This window comes from Lampris incognitus, chromosome 8, assembly GCF_029633865.1.
Source record: "Lampris incognitus isolate fLamInc1 chromosome 8, fLamInc1.hap2, whole genome shotgun sequence".
Lineage (NCBI taxonomy): Eukaryota > Metazoa > Chordata > Actinopteri > Lampriformes > Lampridae > Lampris > Lampris incognitus.
In genome coordinates this window covers 40,299,071-40,318,366 of record NC_079218.1, presented here as the reverse complement: position 1 = coordinate 40,318,366, position 19,296 = coordinate 40,299,071, and the positions used below count along the sequence as shown (strand labels likewise).

Sequence of the window (19,296 nt, the reverse complement as noted above, 5' to 3'; positions counted from 1 at the left end):
AAAAGGTACTCTTCCAACCTTTCTATATAGGTGCATTTATGGCATACGCAGATGTATATCCACTTTCTCTCAATGGGTGAAATCAGGAGGTTTAATCCAGTTTGGGACTCCGCAGATATATTAAAGCGCTGGGCGCGCTATTATAGCTCAAGGTGTTTCTGAATACAAAACAGGCCTCTATCTCCGGATTAGGTTTTTATCATGTATGGATGCCGGCGGTTTGAAGGGATAAACACATACAGAAACCTCGTTGAGAGGCTGAGTAGCTTGCGCCGGGGTTATAAACATTCACGGCTTGAAAAGTTCACTTCCGTTTCATAATGGTGGTGTAGTGGTTTTAGAGGCCTGCCGCTGGACACGAGCCCCCGCTGACCCGGGATTGAATGCTGGCAGGACCTTGTCTACCGTGTCTCCGCTGCTCTGTGATTTTGGTCTGCCTGAGTGCCATGTAACATGCTGGGGGGGGGAGTTAGAGAGCCCCCCCTGGGGGGAGGGGGGGGCTGAACAACAAAGTTAGCTTATGGATCTTTAATTCCCCCTCGTGTGTTAAGTTGGGTCATGAAGAGTAATAAGCTGGCATTTAGAATATTAAAGCGGAATACTGCTTCGTTTAAGACTTGTTATCTTAAGCGCCTATAAGAAAGGCCATCACAGTTTTCCTTTCCGTTGCTATTTAATTTAGAGGGGGGGGGTTGTGTATGGCGGAAGCACCTCCCGAGCCAAAAATCAGCTGGTATTTAAAAGTGAAGACGTAAAAGTTCTGTCTTTTAGGTTGTAGACCGATGTACATATAGCGAGTATGTGGTTCATAATTACTTTAAGTGGCGTTTTCCATCCGATGAAATATTTTCCCTTTTCCATGTTCACGTCTTCAGAGATGTTCAGATGCCTTGAAGGCCCCTGTGTTGGCTCATTATGGCCGCCCCACGCCATGAGGACACTCTCCAACCAGCCCTCGGTATTCACAAAGACATGGAGACAAATCCAGTTTGTGAGAACCTGGATCCAGGAACTATGTTAAAGTGCTATTGTCTGATTTGATCGTTGGCTATTTTTTTCCCCTTAATTAGCAACTTAGTGCTAGAAAGTTGATTTTGGGGGAGATGGCTTTCAAAGTCACTACGGGGTTTGCAGCTTTTCGGTGGTGGGCTCTTATAGTAAATGCTGTGCCGGAGAGGAAATATCACTTCAGCTTGCATTAAGGTTATGCTCAGATTGAACCACTGGAAGCTGGACGTCCGATTCTCATCACCGCTAAGCCACGGAGGCCGGTGGACTTTGGAAAGGAAAAAAAAAGTGGAAAAGAGGGATGATGCCTCCTCTTGAAATGATGATCTATGCACCAGGCCTGTTTACGTTGGTAATCTCCGAGCTCTGCGTAATCAAAACATCACTAATTTCACCGCCGATTGGAAACTGTGACATCTGCGTTTTCAGCACACTTCAAGGTGGACTGTTCTTAAAAAGGAAGAGGGGGGGGGAAGAAAAGTAGCAATAAGGAAGCATGCATAGACCGTAATAGCCCAAATGATGACAGGATGACTGAATCCCCCCCTCCCCCCTCTGTTCAGATGTTTAGAAATGGATAGATATCCATAGTGGAAACTGGATGAAGTAAATATCCTGGCTTGGCTTGCTGACGGTCTGGCCGGCGTTGCCGGCTGTGTATCTGTCTGTGTGTCTGCGTGTGTGTCTGTGTGTCTGTCCGTGTGTCTGTCTGTGTGTCTGCTGGCTGCCTCGGCTTGCTGGCTTGTTGACAGACCAAGCTCTCTGCTCTGCTCTGTTCCTAGTTAGGGGAAAGGGCTGTCAGGTCACAATGGCCTTTCCATTCCCCACTGCTCCCGAGCTCCCAAAACCACCATGATTGATTTTACAGAGTCGGTAGGATGTGCGGTTCAAATAAAAAAACAAAACAAAAACAACAAAAAAACAAAACAAAACAAAACATTTTTCTGCTCTTGGCTCAGGAAAAACGAGCCTTGCTTCGTGTAATGCCACCAGCGCTCAGCGATCGTCCCGGAGGAGCTTGGGGATCTGTGCAAACAAGTTGATGGGCCACGGTGGGTAGGACATGTCCCTCGTGTCAGTCCAGACACTTGGCCACTTGGAAAACAACCAGTGCAGCTACTTATGTACCTCTGGCACCTGCACACTAAGGTGGGTGGGGGTGGGGGGGTGCATGACTATATAAGTGTTGTGGGTCGGTAGTTGTAACGTGTGCTCTGTGTAGGAGCATGCTTTTACATGTGCGGGCACACGAATGCATACCAGCCGAAATCACCAGCCCTGAGTGCAGACGAACGCGCGCATTAATGGATGCATGTGAAATTGAACACACGCACACGCACGCACACAGAACACATAAACACACGCATAGAAAGACAGAAATCTACATACACAGACACACACACTAGCATATGCACACGCGCGCGCTCGCACACACGCACACTTATGAGCACGCGCACACAAACACATCAGCCCATACCGACTCACCAATGGGGTGTGACTTGTTTTCCACCGATCGAGTATGCATCACCCAATTCTGTTTTTGAGAATGACTATTTACAACACAGAGGTGACCATCCGAAGTCAGACAGGCCCTAGCCACAGACGGGCAGACGATGTGAAGCCCCCACCCCACCCCACCCCACCCCCACCCCTCCCACGCCAGATGCTAAATCCTCTCCACCTATTTGCACAGGAGGGATGGGGCCACTGCCTCACCTTCAGGGTAGTACTTAACTCAAAGTCCCCTCTAGTCACTCATTGGGTAATCACAGCATTTACTTACCGCCTAATTATAGAGAGCGTGTGTGTGTGTGTGTGTGTGTGTGTGTGTGTGTGTGTGTGTGTGTGTGTGTGTGTGTGTGTGTGTGTGTGTGTGTGTGTGTGTGTGTGTGTGTGCGTATGTGTGTTTGGTGCACTCATCACTGGTAAGTCTGACAGGTAAACAATTATCGAGAGCGACACGTCCTAGTATTACTATTCTGTGGACACAGTTGCATGACGCACAGCAGCCTCGGTCACCGTTGTGACTGCAGCCTGGTCAGAGAGCTGTGTTGGGGCTTCGGCCCTCAGTGATCAGGCGGGCACACAAGGAGGCCCATGGGCCCTCCGCAGAAATATCCGCCCTCTTGGATGAGTCAGTTTAATCCCAAAAGAAGAAAAAATTCTAGTTCCAGATAAAAATGAATTACTATTCTTGCATTATTTATTTATTTTTTGTCAGCAATGTAAATATTGGTTTTGAAAGGGGTTGTTTTCCGGAAGCCTGTTATTAGAATTAATACAAAACGACAGACGATGGGTTTCTCCTACATTAGCCGCCCCGTTGCTTTCTTTGGGGTACACGCACGCGTCTGTGGTTTATCGCAACTTTGATTTCTTTTGATTTGATTTGATTTTTTTTTAAATGTAATAAAAGTGAAGCAAATCTTGCGGAAACGTGAGGTTGCCTGTTGCCTGAAGAAGACGAGCGCATCAGCCGCGCAGTGCTGCGCAAGGTCGTCGCGCACCGGACGGGATTTGGCCGCGTGCGTACTATCAGATACGGACCCGACATCACTCAGCGGCAAGGGGGCACAAATATTGACGCGTCCTTTCGGATAACGCTGCTGGCAGAGATGTAAAAGCGGAGTGAGTTGTTGAGCCCCCCGCCGTTCAGATGGAGTTAGCGTCTCCAGAAAGGAGCATGCGTATGAAACAGGAGGTCTGCCTGTATACCGGGGGGAGCTCTGGTCTAATCCTCCCCGAATCCCAGCCAAAGAGCCCCATTCGGGCTCATGCCAAGCCCCTCTGGTTGCTCCGAGTGGACGTCCGGGGAGGGCGACACATGTCTCACTTTCTGCCGTGTCGAAGGTAGCTCGACACGGCTGCAGACCAAGCTGGGGGTGGTGGGGTGTGGGGGGCGGTATGGGTGGGGGGGGTGTATGGTACGGTGCGCCGGCTGCAGCCTGGGTGTGCTCTGCTACCTGTGCCCTGCTTTAACCACCGTCGGACAGCCGCGCGGTCAGGAGACCTGCGCGAGCGCGCGCGTGTGTGTGTGTGAAAAGGATCGTTTTGACTATACATTCTGAACCCCCCCCCCCCACACACACACACACACACACACTATTTTCGTTTTCTGAACATGATAATAAACCATTAAAAATACAATATGTTGGATGCATTGACAATGATGCGCGCGAAAAGGTTTAGAATAGCTCTCTCCCCCCCCCCTCTCTCTCTCTCTATCTATCTATCCATCTATCCATCTATTTTATAATCGGCGTGGGCCTTTTTAGTGAGATTTGAACATGTGATGAGACGGTGAATGAAAGTAGTTGCCCGTCTCAGTCTACAGGCCTCTGCATCTTCGCGTGGCGTGACCCTGACCTGCGGGCTCCGTCCTCGTTACATGATGCACTTGGAGAAGGAATTATTTTCCATAACAAATAACTCCTACAGACCAATCTCTACAGCCTACTGCCGTTATCGTTTCCGGTGTTTTGCTTCCTGTCATGCCCGTCTTCTTCTCCAGCTCTGCGTTATTACATCCAACCCGTGTTAGTCAGTTTTCACATTTCTTTAAGTGGGGATTTAAATTTCCACTCATTCTTGTTTAACCGAAACAGTGTAGGTTTAATCACCCTCAATTTAAAATGGGGGCCTGGCCGTAGAAAACGCGCGCGCGAGCGCGCACGCACGCACGCACACGCCCGGCGCCGCTATATTTATTTTGAAAATATGAACATATCGAGAAGAATAACGGAAAGGGCAAACTCGTCAGTTCACGAACGTTTCATATATTTGCCTGCTTGACGTTGGCAATTAGTAATCCAAACAAACAGGAAACGGGGACTACAGGATGGAGCGGAGTTAGGTGGGCCTCGGTTCTGCGGGCGGCGCGCAACACGGCGATCAACCCGAACCGCCGCGACTGACTCGCGGAAAACAATCCGCTTTAACCTGTCTGCAGTGTCGACACGTCCGAAAAGGCGCGGGAAAAACAAACACGAGCAACAACAAGAACAAAATTATTCTTATAAGTTACATTACGTTACATTTGACTCCACAAAACTAATGGATCCGGACTAGTATTCGGAGACTTGTAATTGTAAACAGTAGCTCGGCAGACCGCTTTTCGGACCCGTGAAGTACTTCAGACGTGGACTGGGACACTGGGCCGAGTCATCCTGGAGTCCGGCTTGTAGACAGAATTCATATTTTGTGCAAAACAGATATCGCTTTATTCTCTGAACCATTATTCCGCTCTTCACGTGAGGCCAGACGAACCCGGGCCTTCGCTAAGAGGCAGACTGAAACGCGGAGAAAGACCCAGTTAAGATGCTGAATCCCACTTAAGATTTTGGTAAACTATTTTTCACGTCCGGACTGTTTTTCTCCCCAACCTCTGGTCGAATTTTGTAATTGTAATTACACAGTAATTGTGTAAAGGCAATTTAACCCTATATTAAAACACACACACTAAATTTATATATATATGTGTGTGTGTGTTTGTGTGTGTATGTATATATATATATATATATATTATAAACACACACCTACACATACATACACGCGCATATATATAGATACATACACACGCACGCACACACATATAATATATAATATTATATATATATAGTTAAGTGGTTAGTTAGCTATGTGTATACATATATATATATTTATAGTGAGGACATATGCCACATACCGGAGAGCATCCCGTTAAAGCCGTGAGCATCCAGCCGCCTTTAGAGGTGAGGATGAGGATAGGGGTGGGGGGAGGTGGGGGGTTGCTAGTGTGACGTCACTGCAGGGCGAACAGAGAGAGCATGCGAAGAAAACCAAGGTAGCGCTGCAGACACAAGCAAAGCGTTTATTATCCTGGACGCAGCGTCCGCGCACGGCGCTAAAGTGGATTTATTGAACACCTGCATGGGGAAATTTTGAGGTTGTCTCGTTGTTGTTATTGTTGTTGTTGTTTTTTTTTTTTGGTTTTTTTTTTTTTTTTTGGTTTGTTTTAATCTCTCCCTGCTGGGGAAACCAATTGGTGAGTACTATATCATAGCCCACCTATATACATCCCATCCTCTTTTTGTATGTCGCTACTGGAAACGTAGCTTTTAAACCCGCTTTCAGAGCCGCGTCCGAGCCCAGGTCCAGCCGTGCTGAACTGGACGCTGTTGTTTTGATGTAGTCTGTGTGTCAGCCCTTCATCTTACGCCGGAGTGCTAATAGCAAATATGAGTCACACTGGAGTCCCTGTTGAGCGTTCAAAAAAAAAGAAAACAGCAAATATTGACACATACCGAGCGTGTTTTACTAGAGTCCCAGACTATAATGCTTAATTTCATACTTAAACCCCTCCAACAGGCGGCTGAGAGCACGCTGCGCTATCCAATGAGGGCAACCCGATGAAACACAAATTTGTCTTTGTCGGGATTTAAGTAGGCTACACACACAGACACACACACACACACATGGCTTATGCCGTCGTTTTGCCTTAGCTGGGTGCATTTAGCGGTATCGATAAGAGCCACAACAGCGGTAGATTACAGGACAACACCCCCCCCCCCGCCCCGTGTCAGAAGTTACTGCCCGTCTTCCGTGTTTCTGTAACGTAAACATTGCAGTCGGCGGGCGCGGGGAGCCCGCGTGAGTCCACGCTGATCTCGGCGCTTGAACGGCGGGGAGAACGATCGGCGCGCGCCCTGCCCTGCACACGGGGCGAAGAGCGTTGTTATGTCAGGATTTATTGTTGACATAAAACGAGCGAAGGGATTCCTGCAGAGGAGAGGGGCTGTGTGTGTGTGTGTGTGTGTGTGTGTGTGTGTGTGTGTGTGTGTGTGTGTGTGTGTGTGTGTGTGTGTGTGTGTGTGTGTGTGTGTGTGTGTTGTGAGTGTGTGTGTACATCATGGGAAAGATAAACTATTTGGGACAACGTGGAGATAAAGATCTCTTGAGTGTCACAAGGATGAGGCCCACGATAGACTGGTCTGAGTCTATGGGAGAGGGGGGGTGGTGAAAAATGGGTGAAGGTGAAATGTGAATAATGCTGTATGGTCGAAAAATAATACCCTCAGAAAAGAAGAACGCACCGATACTACGCTTATTTGGCTATCTGCGTGCTTTGCTTTTTTGTTTTTTAATTTGAGTTGAAAATTCACGATAATGGTGCAAAACCCACCCAACAGGCTGCCCTTTCCCCTCAAACAGCCGAGCAGCGGCTTTACACAGAGGAAGCTTCGTTTTAATTATGCAAATTGTTTTGTGTTGCAGGCAACTGGAATGGAACTGAATCTGTCGAAGAATGTAATGTCTTGTGGGGACCCAGGTATGAGACCTAACTCCTTTCTGAGCATGAACTAATACGGACCTATATTGTTTTAAGGTTGTTATTAATTGAGCATGCTTGAAACACTTCTCTGCGTGCCCGTGTTGGCGAGTCTGAGAGCTTTAAGGTGTTTTTGACCCTAAACACGTGTCGGGCTCACATATAGACTGTAGCTTTCGTCGTGTGCCACATTATAAACACGCTGAAACGGCAAGGAAAGGGTGTGTAGCTACATGTCCCACAATGTATACAGACTGCTGCACATTTCCCCCCCGTGCCTGCAGACACAGACGTGTTTTTAGCAAGACACCGGTACGTAAACGACACAGACATATCCGAAGTACCGACATATCCACCGACGTAATTTGGAAAGCTTTGATTGGGATAGTCGCGGTGTTTGTGTGTTATACACCAAAGCCTTGACACAACGACATCCTTATTAGAGATGGTCCATTTTGGATCAGTAATGTTGTATCCTCATAATGTTACTGGCCTGCGTGTGTGTGTGTGTGGCCCGTATCGTAAACTCCAGGTAAACATATGGACCACAAAACACAAAATACAGAGATAGCTTTATTCGATTGAAAACACCCATTTGGGTGATATAAGCGTATATCATGAGAGTTTTAACGTTAAACATTTCTGCAGCATAAAGATTGACAGCACACTTGAAATTGTTTTGGGTTTTTTGTTATCAAATAAATGAAATATCGGCTAAGTATAGGCCTAGCGTTAAGGAAAAGGGCTTTGCTGTACAGTACTAGCTAGCTAAAGTGGTGACGAACCTGAGAGCCGCTTGTCTAAACCTTAAAAATATACAAAAAAAACCCCATTATTTACCCACAAATATAAATCAGAAATGTTCTGATATGAAATACCCAAACGCTGTTAATAAAAGCAAGTGCATCCTTGAGTTGCGACAGACGGTTTGATTCAAAGTCGGGCAAAAAAAAGAAGAAAAAAACCCTTAAAAGCGCGGATGCGTGATGATGACGTCATCCAGCCGTGTTTCGTTTGCAGGCGAACCGTCCAAGGCGGCATTTCGTCGTCTGATCGCCGTCGTGGGTCAACTTGTTACATTTTACTTCAGCTTTACAAAGCGAGTCGACGTTGTTTCTGCAACCCGCTTTATTGCAACCGCTTTTATAACTTCGGTTACAAACTGTTGAGTTTTGTTTTTTGTTTTGTTTTTTTATTTTGTTTTTTCAAAACAACAACAACAACTGACATTATTTCGGCCACATTTCAACCTTGACGGATGCTCACGCGCTGGGATGGCGCCGTATGGATAAAACAACCAATGGTTGTAAACGTCTCCCTCCTAAACCTGTGAACCCATTAATATTCACATTACCAACAACATAACACACTTATTTTTAATAAGTGTGCTTCTTTTTTTTTTTGAAGAGAAGCAGTTGTTGTCAAGCCCCGGATGGGCCGGGTCTTGGGTCAGAGCCAGCCAGGGGGACACCGTCACCAAGGCAATAATGTCATTAGCCCCGTCCTTCTCCTCTTACCCACCGTGTCCAATTACATCTGCATGTCCACCTCTTTCCCCCCCTCACAATTTGCAGAAAGGGTTTAATTTTCTGTTTTGGCTTTGTTTTTTTGTTTTTTTGTATTTTAAAAAAAAGTTTGCCTCATATGAGGTATCCGATTTATTTGGCTAACATACAAATAATAATAATAAGTGGGGGGGCACTACAGAGAAAACTCAGATTTCTGTCACGTTTGCTTTGTGATTTGTCATGGTCGTCGAGTATATTTTAATTTCTTCGAGTCAAGTCAGTTTATGCTAGAAAGTCTTTTTAGATCATTCATCACACGCAATATAAGCCCCCACACACACCCACACACCACCCTACCCCATCATATAGGCCTAGGTAGCCTACCTATACAGCAACACAGACCATGCATGGTCACCTCTTTTATGTCTTCAGGGTGCCTCCCCACACACACACACACGCATGTCTTTTCATTGTAATTTACACACACACACACACACACACACACACACACACACACACACACACACACACACACACACACACACACACACACACACACACACACACACACACACACAAACACACACACCCAGGTATGAGACCTAAATCCATGTATATATACACGCACACTGTGATGTACTATAGCATCACAGTGTTTCCTCCGTAAAAACAACCACACACCGCCCCACTGCTCTCCAGTCAGTATCAGCGAATCCACAGCTTTCGTGAACGCGCAGAACCGACTCACGCCCCCCCCCCCAAAAAAACAATGACTGTCCCTCCATCTAACCTATTGCCCTGCTGCGCCGCTGCGCCATCGGAATAGTAAATACCACCTGCTGACACTATTCAGTGACAGCAGCCAGCAGGGATGACCAGGTCCTTGAGGTCACCTAATGCAACATGTACATCGTCAGCCTGTGTGACTTAATAACGCGTGGGTCCTTCAGTCACTCTCCCGGAGGCCCCGCGTCTGCAAAACATTGATCCGTGGCACTGCACAAATGACGGCCACAATAGTTAAAATAGTTAAATATTAGTTTGCATTGATTTGTTAGAGGGGGCGGGGGGTGCTGCTGGTGAACCTGATGTTTGTTTGTTTTTTTTTAAGAAACGAAACGTCGTGAAAGATCAACTTCCAATTAGTGTAAAAGGATGACGCGTATCCCAAGTATCGTGATCCCTCAACATGTTAGATTAAAACGCGGATGTCCCTGTTATTCATGCGTTATAATGGTAAACCGAGCGCATGCGGGAGCTACCTCGTGTGGGTTATCAACTCCCGTGCATAAAAAATAAAAAAGGGTTGCATATATACATATGGAAAAGGGCGAGCGATTGTTGAGACGTTGCACAATTGCCTCTTTTTTTTTTCTTTTTTTGTGAAAAGGCCTCCGGGGGAGTTTTCCGGTCGGACGGGGTCGCCTGTCAAAAGTCCCTGTCATACAATAATGCCCTGATACGCTTCCCACTGGCGCCTGTGACGGGCACCGAGGCAGACGGAGCTGGCGAAGCAGTGTGGATTACCTGACGCATGCGCGGGCCAGGCCACGCAGGTCCCCGCATGCGCACTCACTTGTGAACGGGGGGTAATGAATGGAAACGCCACAGATTTCAGATTTATTTATTTCTATGCAAGATCTATAGCCTATATGCTCGTCGTGATCCCAAATAGTGTAATCAGACAAAAATCACGTCTCTGAAGGGTGCACACCGGCTATGATGGACCGAACTGAGCATGGGCGGTCTACAACATGTGGTGGTGACCCTGTGGTCCCACTATTTGACTGATGAGTATTTGAATATCCGGAGCCGTTATCGCGTCCAGCAGGCGCCGCTGGAGCTCACATGCGTGTGTGTTTGAGGGTGGAAGAAGCGTGTGACAGTAACAGTCAAGCTGCACCCGCTGCGACGCGTATAGCTGGACCCGTTCTGCCTCCGGACACTTCCTAAACACTTAGACTTGGAGCTCTACACCCCTAGGCTTCAGTGCAGGCCCCTGTGATCCCAGGATGTTGACAGGACAGGATGTTGTGTTGCTTGTTAAGCCCACCGAGGCAAATTTGTAAATTTGTGATATTGGGCTACACAAATAAAATTGATTTGATTTTGATTTGATCTGATCCCGCCGTAAAGCCTCCAGTGCGGCGCTGGCCTGACTGACTGGACGCTATCGTCGATGCTCAGCTGAGCAACGAGTCTTATAGTATCACGATTATTATTTATTTATCCCTCAGATTTAGATATTTTCACCCTCACCCCCACCCCTTATTTTAACATGAAGCTTCGGGCAAGAATGTTTGGTTTTTTTCTATCGAAATACATCTGTAAAGAGTTGACAACCAGTAAGAGAGGATGAACAAAACATCCCTGTTAGTACTGCGAGTATGTTATGCTACATCTGCAGTATAGGGAGGTGCAGGGGACTAGGTGGGATGAATGGCTCCTTAGAGGGCTCCTCCGTCCCTTTCTTAAGAGTTTTCCAAAGGAAGCGGGACGTTGGCTGTTCCCTCCAACATGAATTCACCGTTGTTTGGAGGTGTTGTACCCGGAGGAACATGACCTTCTTCTTTTTTTAGTAGAATTATAAGCCTAAAATTAACCAAAATTGACAGGAGTGGAATTGTACAACGGCCCCCATTCACACCTTTGAAGGTACCCAAATATAGATAGGCCTTCCCTGGCCACTGTCTTGCTTATCGTTGGCTGTGTTGGTGGTGGCAAATATACAGTTTTAGGTTATGAAGGTGGGGGGTGGGGGCGCGCGCAAAGGAAGATTCATGGCGCGCTCTGATGTTTCTGGGCCGCTTCGCTTTTATTGGACGTGACTGAACCTCCCGTGTATACACTTGGAGAACAAAAACCTTAACCCCAACTGCAAATGCGAATGAACCGATGGAGTGACACTTGGCACGCACTATGCCCATAAAGCGTGCGCGTGTGCGTGTGCACGTGTGCGTGTGTGTGTGTGTGTCTTTTTTTTCCGTTTCTCGAGCTGAAAGAAAATTATATATAACCGGGGCAGACTGGGTGGCAAATGTTTATTCAGGTCGTATACATACCCGATATATACATTGTGCGCGAGCGCGTGTTTATAAATAAGCGGGCGCAGCTGCCCCCCCCCCTCCTCCTTTGCGTGGCGTTGCACGGGAAGTTATTCCAAACATGCCTGCAGGAATAAAAGGGGCCCATTCTGCTTCAGACTTTTCCAATGCGCGGCAGAGCAAAGCGTTTGGGCCCGGTAGATAACCCTCCTTTAAAAAAAAAAAAGGAAAAGAAAAGGAAAAAAACAAACCCTGCTCCTCCGCAGCCCTGCTGAACAGCCTTAGTGGGTGGGACCGGCTCCGCGTTTCGGGGAGGTTAAACAGAAGATGGGTGGGTCTCATCTCTAGGCTCCAGCGCGAGCGCTTCCTCTCGGCCACAGTACAGACTCGTTCCCACAAGCGGATACCTAAAGGAGCGCCGAGGGTCGTCGTCGTTCCTGCACCGGGGGGGGGAGAAAGACTGCATATGAAAGCCTGCTTCTGTTTTGTTTTTTCCTTTTTCTCCAAGAGCCATATCCTGAGAGATTAATATATATATTTATATATATATATATAAATATTTAAACATACATCCCGCAGAGTTAATTCTCCCATGCAGTGGCACACACCGGGCGGCGAGTGGAATTGTTGCAAGCTAGCTGTCGAGGAAGCACGCCGTTCCCTTTTCACACGCGTCGCTCCTTTCAAGGTGGGATGAATTTGGACAGAATCGCAGAGGCCGCGAGACCGCCGCCGCCGACGACGACGACGACGACGACGACGACGCGCGACGTGGCCTCCTCGTTCCATTTGCCGCGAGCTTCCAACGACAGTCGCGAAGCGCTCGAGAACTCGAGCAGCGAGTCGTCGGACGAGCTGGCAGGTACATTGAACCGTCCCGCGGAGCCGACGGGCCACTCAGACGCCTCTCTGGGGGGGGGGGGGGGTACATTAATGATGGCGTGTTTCCGCGAGCGCGTCTCTCGCGGGCCGTCACGGTGCCCTATGGGAGAGTGGCTGGGCATCAGTATACATGCGTGCATTGCTGCGAAGAAGGGCGGATTGGGTACGGTTTAGGTTTTGCCCTTCCGAGCCTGCGTCTATCTGCTGCAGAGTCTGATACCCGGGCTTACGCGTTAGGCACAGGAAATGAATATTGGCGCATTTTGGTATCCCATTGAGTGTGTGTGTGTGTGTGTGTGTGTGTGTGTGTGTGTGTGTGTGTGTGTGTGTGTGTGTGTGTGTGTGTGTGTGTTGTTCAGAATAACACTGAGCTACAAAATTGTAACATCCTCGCTGTTTGTTTCTTTTTCAAGCCATTATGATTAATAACAGTTTAACAGCTCTTACATGCCAGGATATAGACGGATATCCTAAAGGGCGGCATTAATCATATTTCTAAAAGAAGATGTTTACAGTTCTGCCATCCTTCATGTTGGCCGTGTTTTGCAGACCCACGGTAATTTATGCAGGCACCGTGGCTTACAGACAGCTGATCGAGTTTATCGAGGTAATCCATAGCGTTAAATGGGCATTAAGTTGATTGCAGGTTGCTCGTTTCGTCTCTGTTTATATTGTTGGCAAACATTCAAGTGGCCATTCTGTTTCTCTAATTCGCCCCCCCTCCCTCCCGCGTGCATGCGGGGGTCTGTCTGTTTGATAGGGCTTAGTTATTAGGACATCAATACTAGGTAGTGGGCGCAAGATAGGACGGGGGGGGGTTACCCTGTGTTGGTGGGGACTGACATTGGTCCAGCAACGGGACACATCCAACGAGGCGCTTGCGAGAATCACGTCCGACGTTAGAGTCAAACTTGTTCATGTTTGACCTGCCGAGTCCTGCTGGGACTCAGCTATCCTTTTTGTTTGCTCGGTCTACGTGTTTTTTGCGCGCCCGGTTGTTTTGCTCGGTGTTGTACTTTCACTGGCCAGTGAGAATCATGAAAAGGCACATATATATGATATGATATGATACTGCGGTTGTTGTGCCTCACAGAGAAGGAGAGGAGCGTCGAACACAGGAGCGATGACGGCAACGCGGACGACCCCAAGAAGAAGAAGCAGCGCCGGCAGAGGACCCACTTCACCAGCCAGCAGCTGCAGGAGCTGGAGGCCACCTTCCAGAGGAACCGCTACCCGGACATGAGCACCCGGGAGGAGATAGCCGTGTGGACCAACCTCACCGAGGCCAGAGTCAGGGTAAGGACGGAGCACACAGGCCGCGGACGAGACCGGAGATCCGCTTCACCCTCACAGCAAATGTAGGCAGACATGAACACAGAGCCATGACTAAATCCGAGGCATGAAGAGAGGCGACGTGACGCGACACTTGGGGCTTGGTTTGCTGTTACTATGGGACGAAACCGTCCTCTTTATTTCCCTCACGTTGATGGGTACGTTTATTTTGTCCGTTCAGGACCTACTGAGGTTGGGTTTTTCTTCTTCTTCTGCAGATCCGCAATAACTAGTTCAGCTGCCATTATGTAGACCATTTATCAATTATAGATTATAAAAATATCACTCTCGACTGGTGTTTCGCGTTTGTTTTTTGTTTTTTTGTTTGTTTTTTTACGGAGGACGTATTCCCTAAAATAGATCTCAATGTATTTAAATCGAGTTCAACTCTTGGTCATTTTAAACCAACTGAATTTATCATACTGCCATTCAGACACAAGCGAGCATCGCTTCACCGGCGATAAAATCATAATTGATGAGCACATCATCGAAATAAACAGATGCGTTTTATGCTCCATAAATACTACCGAAAAACATAAGATATGATGATGAGAGAAGCACCCTGGAGAATTACGGGCTCCCTCCAACACAGACTAGCCAGCGTTAGGAAGAGCGATTTGTCATTTTCAGCACACTGCACTGGCCTAGTCTGAGACGATAAATATTTGCGTTTGACCAAAACTTCAGGTGGATTATTAGCTTACACGTGGCGTATTGACACAGCACTGGCTGCGGTGTGTGCACTGTCATGCTGTCTAGCACCGGTTCTGGGAGGAAAGGCCCACGTCTCGTCCCCCGAACCTCTCGGATGAGTTGAGATGCGCGTCCGTCAGAAGAAGAGCGAGCGTGCGAGCCCGTGTTGACGGAGCGCGCGGGTTACTGTTATCTGGTGATGTCACCCGCACAGTCTGGACTCTGGGAAGGTCGTCCTGCGTGGACGGGACCGACCCAGGCGGACACCAAGCAGTCCCAGCATCGTAACCGGTGCATCGCCATGCATGGAGCTCTCACCGTATAGAGCTGGATTACAATTATCATTTGCTTTGGGACATATATAAATATAAATATAAATATAGCAAAAGTCTCAGTTCAAATTAGAAAATACAGTCAAATACGGTCCTCATTCTGGTCGGGTAAATAAACCAGTTAGATTTGACAGATAAATAACACTTAAAGTGAAGCATGATGTAAAAAAAATAAGTAAAATTTAAAAAGCTATATTATTATTGTTATCATCATCGTTATTATTGTTATTATTATTATTATTATTATTATTATTATTATTATTACTCAGCACTAGAGCCTATCTAAGGTTTTCAATTTGATGCATTTTTTTGTTCTTTGGCTCCGGACAAATTCATTTCGTCTTTTTTATTTTATATTTTATTTTAGAAACGCTAACCTTTACTTAGGCACAATAAAGTCCGTAATTTGCACATGAATATGTAAAAAGGTGTGACTAAAGCACGTTTCGTATTTAGATCCGTTTAGTTAGTAAAAGTGCGTGTTGTGACATTTTTACTGGTTTGGATTGGACCAGTCCTTGTAGACCAGCTGGACCGGTCCTTATAGACCAGTAGTATTAAACCAAGCTAAAATGATATTTCAACACTAATCACAGCCTCACTCATGTAGCAAACATGCCACTTAATCCCACCTATTCAAAACTAAAGAAAGAAAAAAAGAAATAAAAACCGTGGGCCATATTAGCTTGAGAGTATGACATTTATGATTTCTAATAGAATTAATCAATACGTTTACGTTTGTTTACACAACAGTAAATGTCATGAATATATGGCTGCAGATGGCATGCTGTGTAGGATGCTACAGCCTATATAAACATACACCTGCATATATAATATATATATATACACATACACACATACACACACACATATACACACATATACATATATACACACATATATATATATATGTGTGTGCATGTATATATATGTGTGTGTATATGTATGTATACATGTGTATATGTGTGTATATGTGTGTATATGTATGTGTGTGTGTGTGTGTGTATGTATGTATGTATGTATGTATGTATGTATGTATGTATGTATGTATATATATACACACACACCAAACAAGGCATCTTCTGTATGTCTGTTCAGCTTTGGCTTTCAATCTCACCGTACTGATAGAAACACTATAAACAATGTAAATATTATAAACACTATAAATTATATAAACACTATAAATACTATAGACACTATAAATATTGTAAATATTACAAATACTATAAATGATATAAACACTATACATACTATAGACACTATAAATATTGTAAATATTATAAATACTATAAATGTCATAAATCTTATAAGTACTGTAAATATCATAAACATTATAAATATAGATATTATAAATATAGATATTACAGGTATCATATTATAAATCTTATAAATATTCTAAACACCATCAATGTCATACATTCTATAAATATTATAAACACTATACATATACATTTTATAAATACTATAAATATTATAAACACTAAAAATATTATAAACACTATACATATTATAAATACTATAAATAATATGGATATTATAAACACTATGAATATTATAAACACTGTAGATATTATAAATACTATAGATATTGTAAAGATTATAAATATTATAAATACTCTAAATATTATAAACACTGTAAATATTATAAATACTATAGATATTATAAAGATTATAAATACTATAAATATTCTAAACACTGTAAATATTGTAAATACTATAGATATTGTAAAGATTATAACTATATAGGGTGTCTGTGTACCAGCTCTCTGATAAGTTGTAACCTGTTTCTACTGTGACGTCATCAAAAATACAATAGACGAGACTTTTCATGTGGGTTTCATCTTGTGACACGACATGATTTATTCATTATAGTGTGTCTTTAATTTGGTCCTCGTCTGACTGTGTGTGTGTGTGTGTGTGTGTGTGTGTGTGTGTGTGTGTGTGTGTGTGAGACACAACATGGGTGATACAACATAAGCTGTGTTGTGGCCTGTTAATTCGTTATTACTGCTTATGGTCTTCCAACGGTGTTGGAGCGACATCTGGATATAGTGATGCACAATATCTTCTCGGTCTAAAATCAATGAACAAGAATTAAAATATGCCATAATGTTCCAACAAAATGAGATCTGAGATATCATAGAGTTGTAATGTGAAAACTATTGGTTTGATATTAGCATACATTACCAGACAAGTTGATTGTGATGAATGTCAGTTTGGACTGTGGGGACGTTGTTGAGCTGACACGGTGTCCCCATTTCCACCGGCCCACAACAGCTCAGTTCATCTGCTTTAGACAAACCCTGACAGTCTCTCTCCACCCTTCAAGGTGTGGTTCAAGAACCGGAGGGCCAAGTGGAGGAAGCGGGAGCGCAACCAGCAGATGGACCTGTGCAAGAACAGCTACCTGCCGCAGTTCAGCGGCCTCATGCAGCCCTACGACGACATGTACCCGGCCTACACCTACAACAACTGGACCAACAAGGGCCTCACCCCAGCGCCCCTGTCCACCAAGAACTTCACTTTCTTCAACTCCATGAGCCCCCTCACCACGCAGTCCATGTTCTCCGCGCCCAACTCCATCTCCTCCATGACCATGGCGTCCGGCATGGGTCACTCGGCCGTGCCGGGCATGCCCACCGCGGGCCTCAACAACATCAGCAACCTGAACGGCATCGGCACCTCCACCATCAACTCAGCCATGTCCTCCTCCGCCTGCCCGTACGGGCCCCCCGGGTCCCCTTACAGCGTATATAGAGACACGTGTAATTCAAGCCTGGCCACCCTGAGACTTAAATCCAAGCAGCATCCCACCTTCGGATACAGCGGCTTACAAAGCCCGGGGTCTACTCTGAACGCCTGCCAGTACAACAGCTGACGGGCTAAGAGACGATGAATTATAACAGTAACAGTAATAATAATACTAATAACTAGCAACGAAACGATCAGCACACACACACACGCGCGCATGCGCACACACGCGCAGGGGGTGTGTGCGTGTAGGGCCCATATGTCTGCCTGCGGATGGGGGAAAGACAACTAAACTGGATTAGTTGCAATCATTTATTTTTCAACATGGATTATGCGGGTTGTACTATGTGTTTACCAATGAACTTGCACAGCAATTTAAAATGTCCAGGTTTTATTTCTTATTTTTTTAATTTTTTTTTTTTGTTTCTTTCTAAAGTGATGAAGACATGTTACATTGCTGCATTGTACATATATACAGTCGAACAGACGGTGGACAGTCTGTGCTTTTTTCTTTTTTTCGTTTTTTGCCTCGCTTGCTTTTGCAGCCTCGCGCCGTTTAGCTCATGCTTGGTTCGGGCCCGCGACCTATCCGGACCAGGAAGAAAAGGAAAAACAACAAAACAAAAAAACGAGACGAACGTGACATAAATGTGGACCCGGTGAAAACAAGACATCTAATATGTTGTACATAGTTGGGTAGACTCTTATCATGCTTATGTGTGCTTTATCCAGCGCCTCTATGCAGGTTGCTTATAATGCGTCCAGTGACTGTAGCCCCCCCCCCCCGTCTACACGTGTTGTCCGAAGCCCCCCTCCCCCCTGCGGTTTGACTTGTTTGATGAAATAGAAACCACGCATGTTTTAACTTGAGTGCAACGTGTTTTGTACGAGTTGTTCATAATGTAAGACTTGCAGAAATACGTTCGTCACCATGGTTACACGAATGGTGATTTCAAGTCTACATGTGTTAATGGTCATGTTTGTTTGAATAAACTACCAACAAAAAAAATAGAGGTTTATATCAAGCCTATCTACTATATCTTTAGTCTATTCTTTTAGATTCGGTCTCGGTTTGACCAAAACGTCACATTATTATCTTAAAATATATATTTAAATATATATTATATATATATAGCTAAATATAAGTGATGGGAAAATAACAAAACAAAACAAAAATCCAGGGTGACGGCAGAATAACACCTGTAGCTCCAGTAAACGGTGAAGAGAGTAAGACCGGGCTGCTGGGCCAAACAACGGGCAATTAATATCGCAGGTTCGTTTTCCTGCTGACAATATCACCGCGTCGTAATCAGAGAAGAGACGCAGACTGACGACATAATCCCGCCCAAATGGACAGCTGCCTGACCGTTTATCCTGTTTTTGGTGTGTTGGTGGACTGTCTTTATTACTATTACTACTATTACTACTATACTGTTGTT

General features: G+C 45.5%; 1 protein-coding gene across 1 annotated transcript; it reads left to right on the top strand.

Annotated features, from left to right (window-relative positions):
• Positions 1-7,269: 7,269 nt before the first annotated feature.
• pitx1 (paired-like homeodomain 1) lies at positions 7,270-18,632 on the top strand. The gene is made up of 4 exons (XM_056285291.1): positions 7,270-7,315; positions 12,556-12,729; positions 13,843-14,045; positions 17,436-18,632. The coding sequence occupies exons 1-4, from the start codon at positions 7,270-7,272 to the stop codon at positions 17,982-17,984; spliced, it is 972 nt and encodes a 323-aa protein (XP_056141266.1). The 3' UTR covers positions 17,985-18,632.
• Positions 18,633-19,296: the final 664 nt, after the last annotated feature.

Coding starts and splice junctions, on each gene's coding strand:
- pitx1 (XM_056285291.1), top strand. CDS start 7,270: ATGGAACTGAATCTGTCGAAGAATGTAATGTCTTGTGGGGACCCAG. Junction 7,316..12,555: donor AATGTCTTGTGGGGACCCAG/GTATGAGACCTA, acceptor GCTCCTTTCAAG/GTGGGATGAATTTGGACAGA. Junction 14,046..17,435: donor TCACCGAGGCCAGAGTCAGG/GTAAGGACGGAG, acceptor CCACCCTTCAAG/GTGTGGTTCAAGAACCGGAG.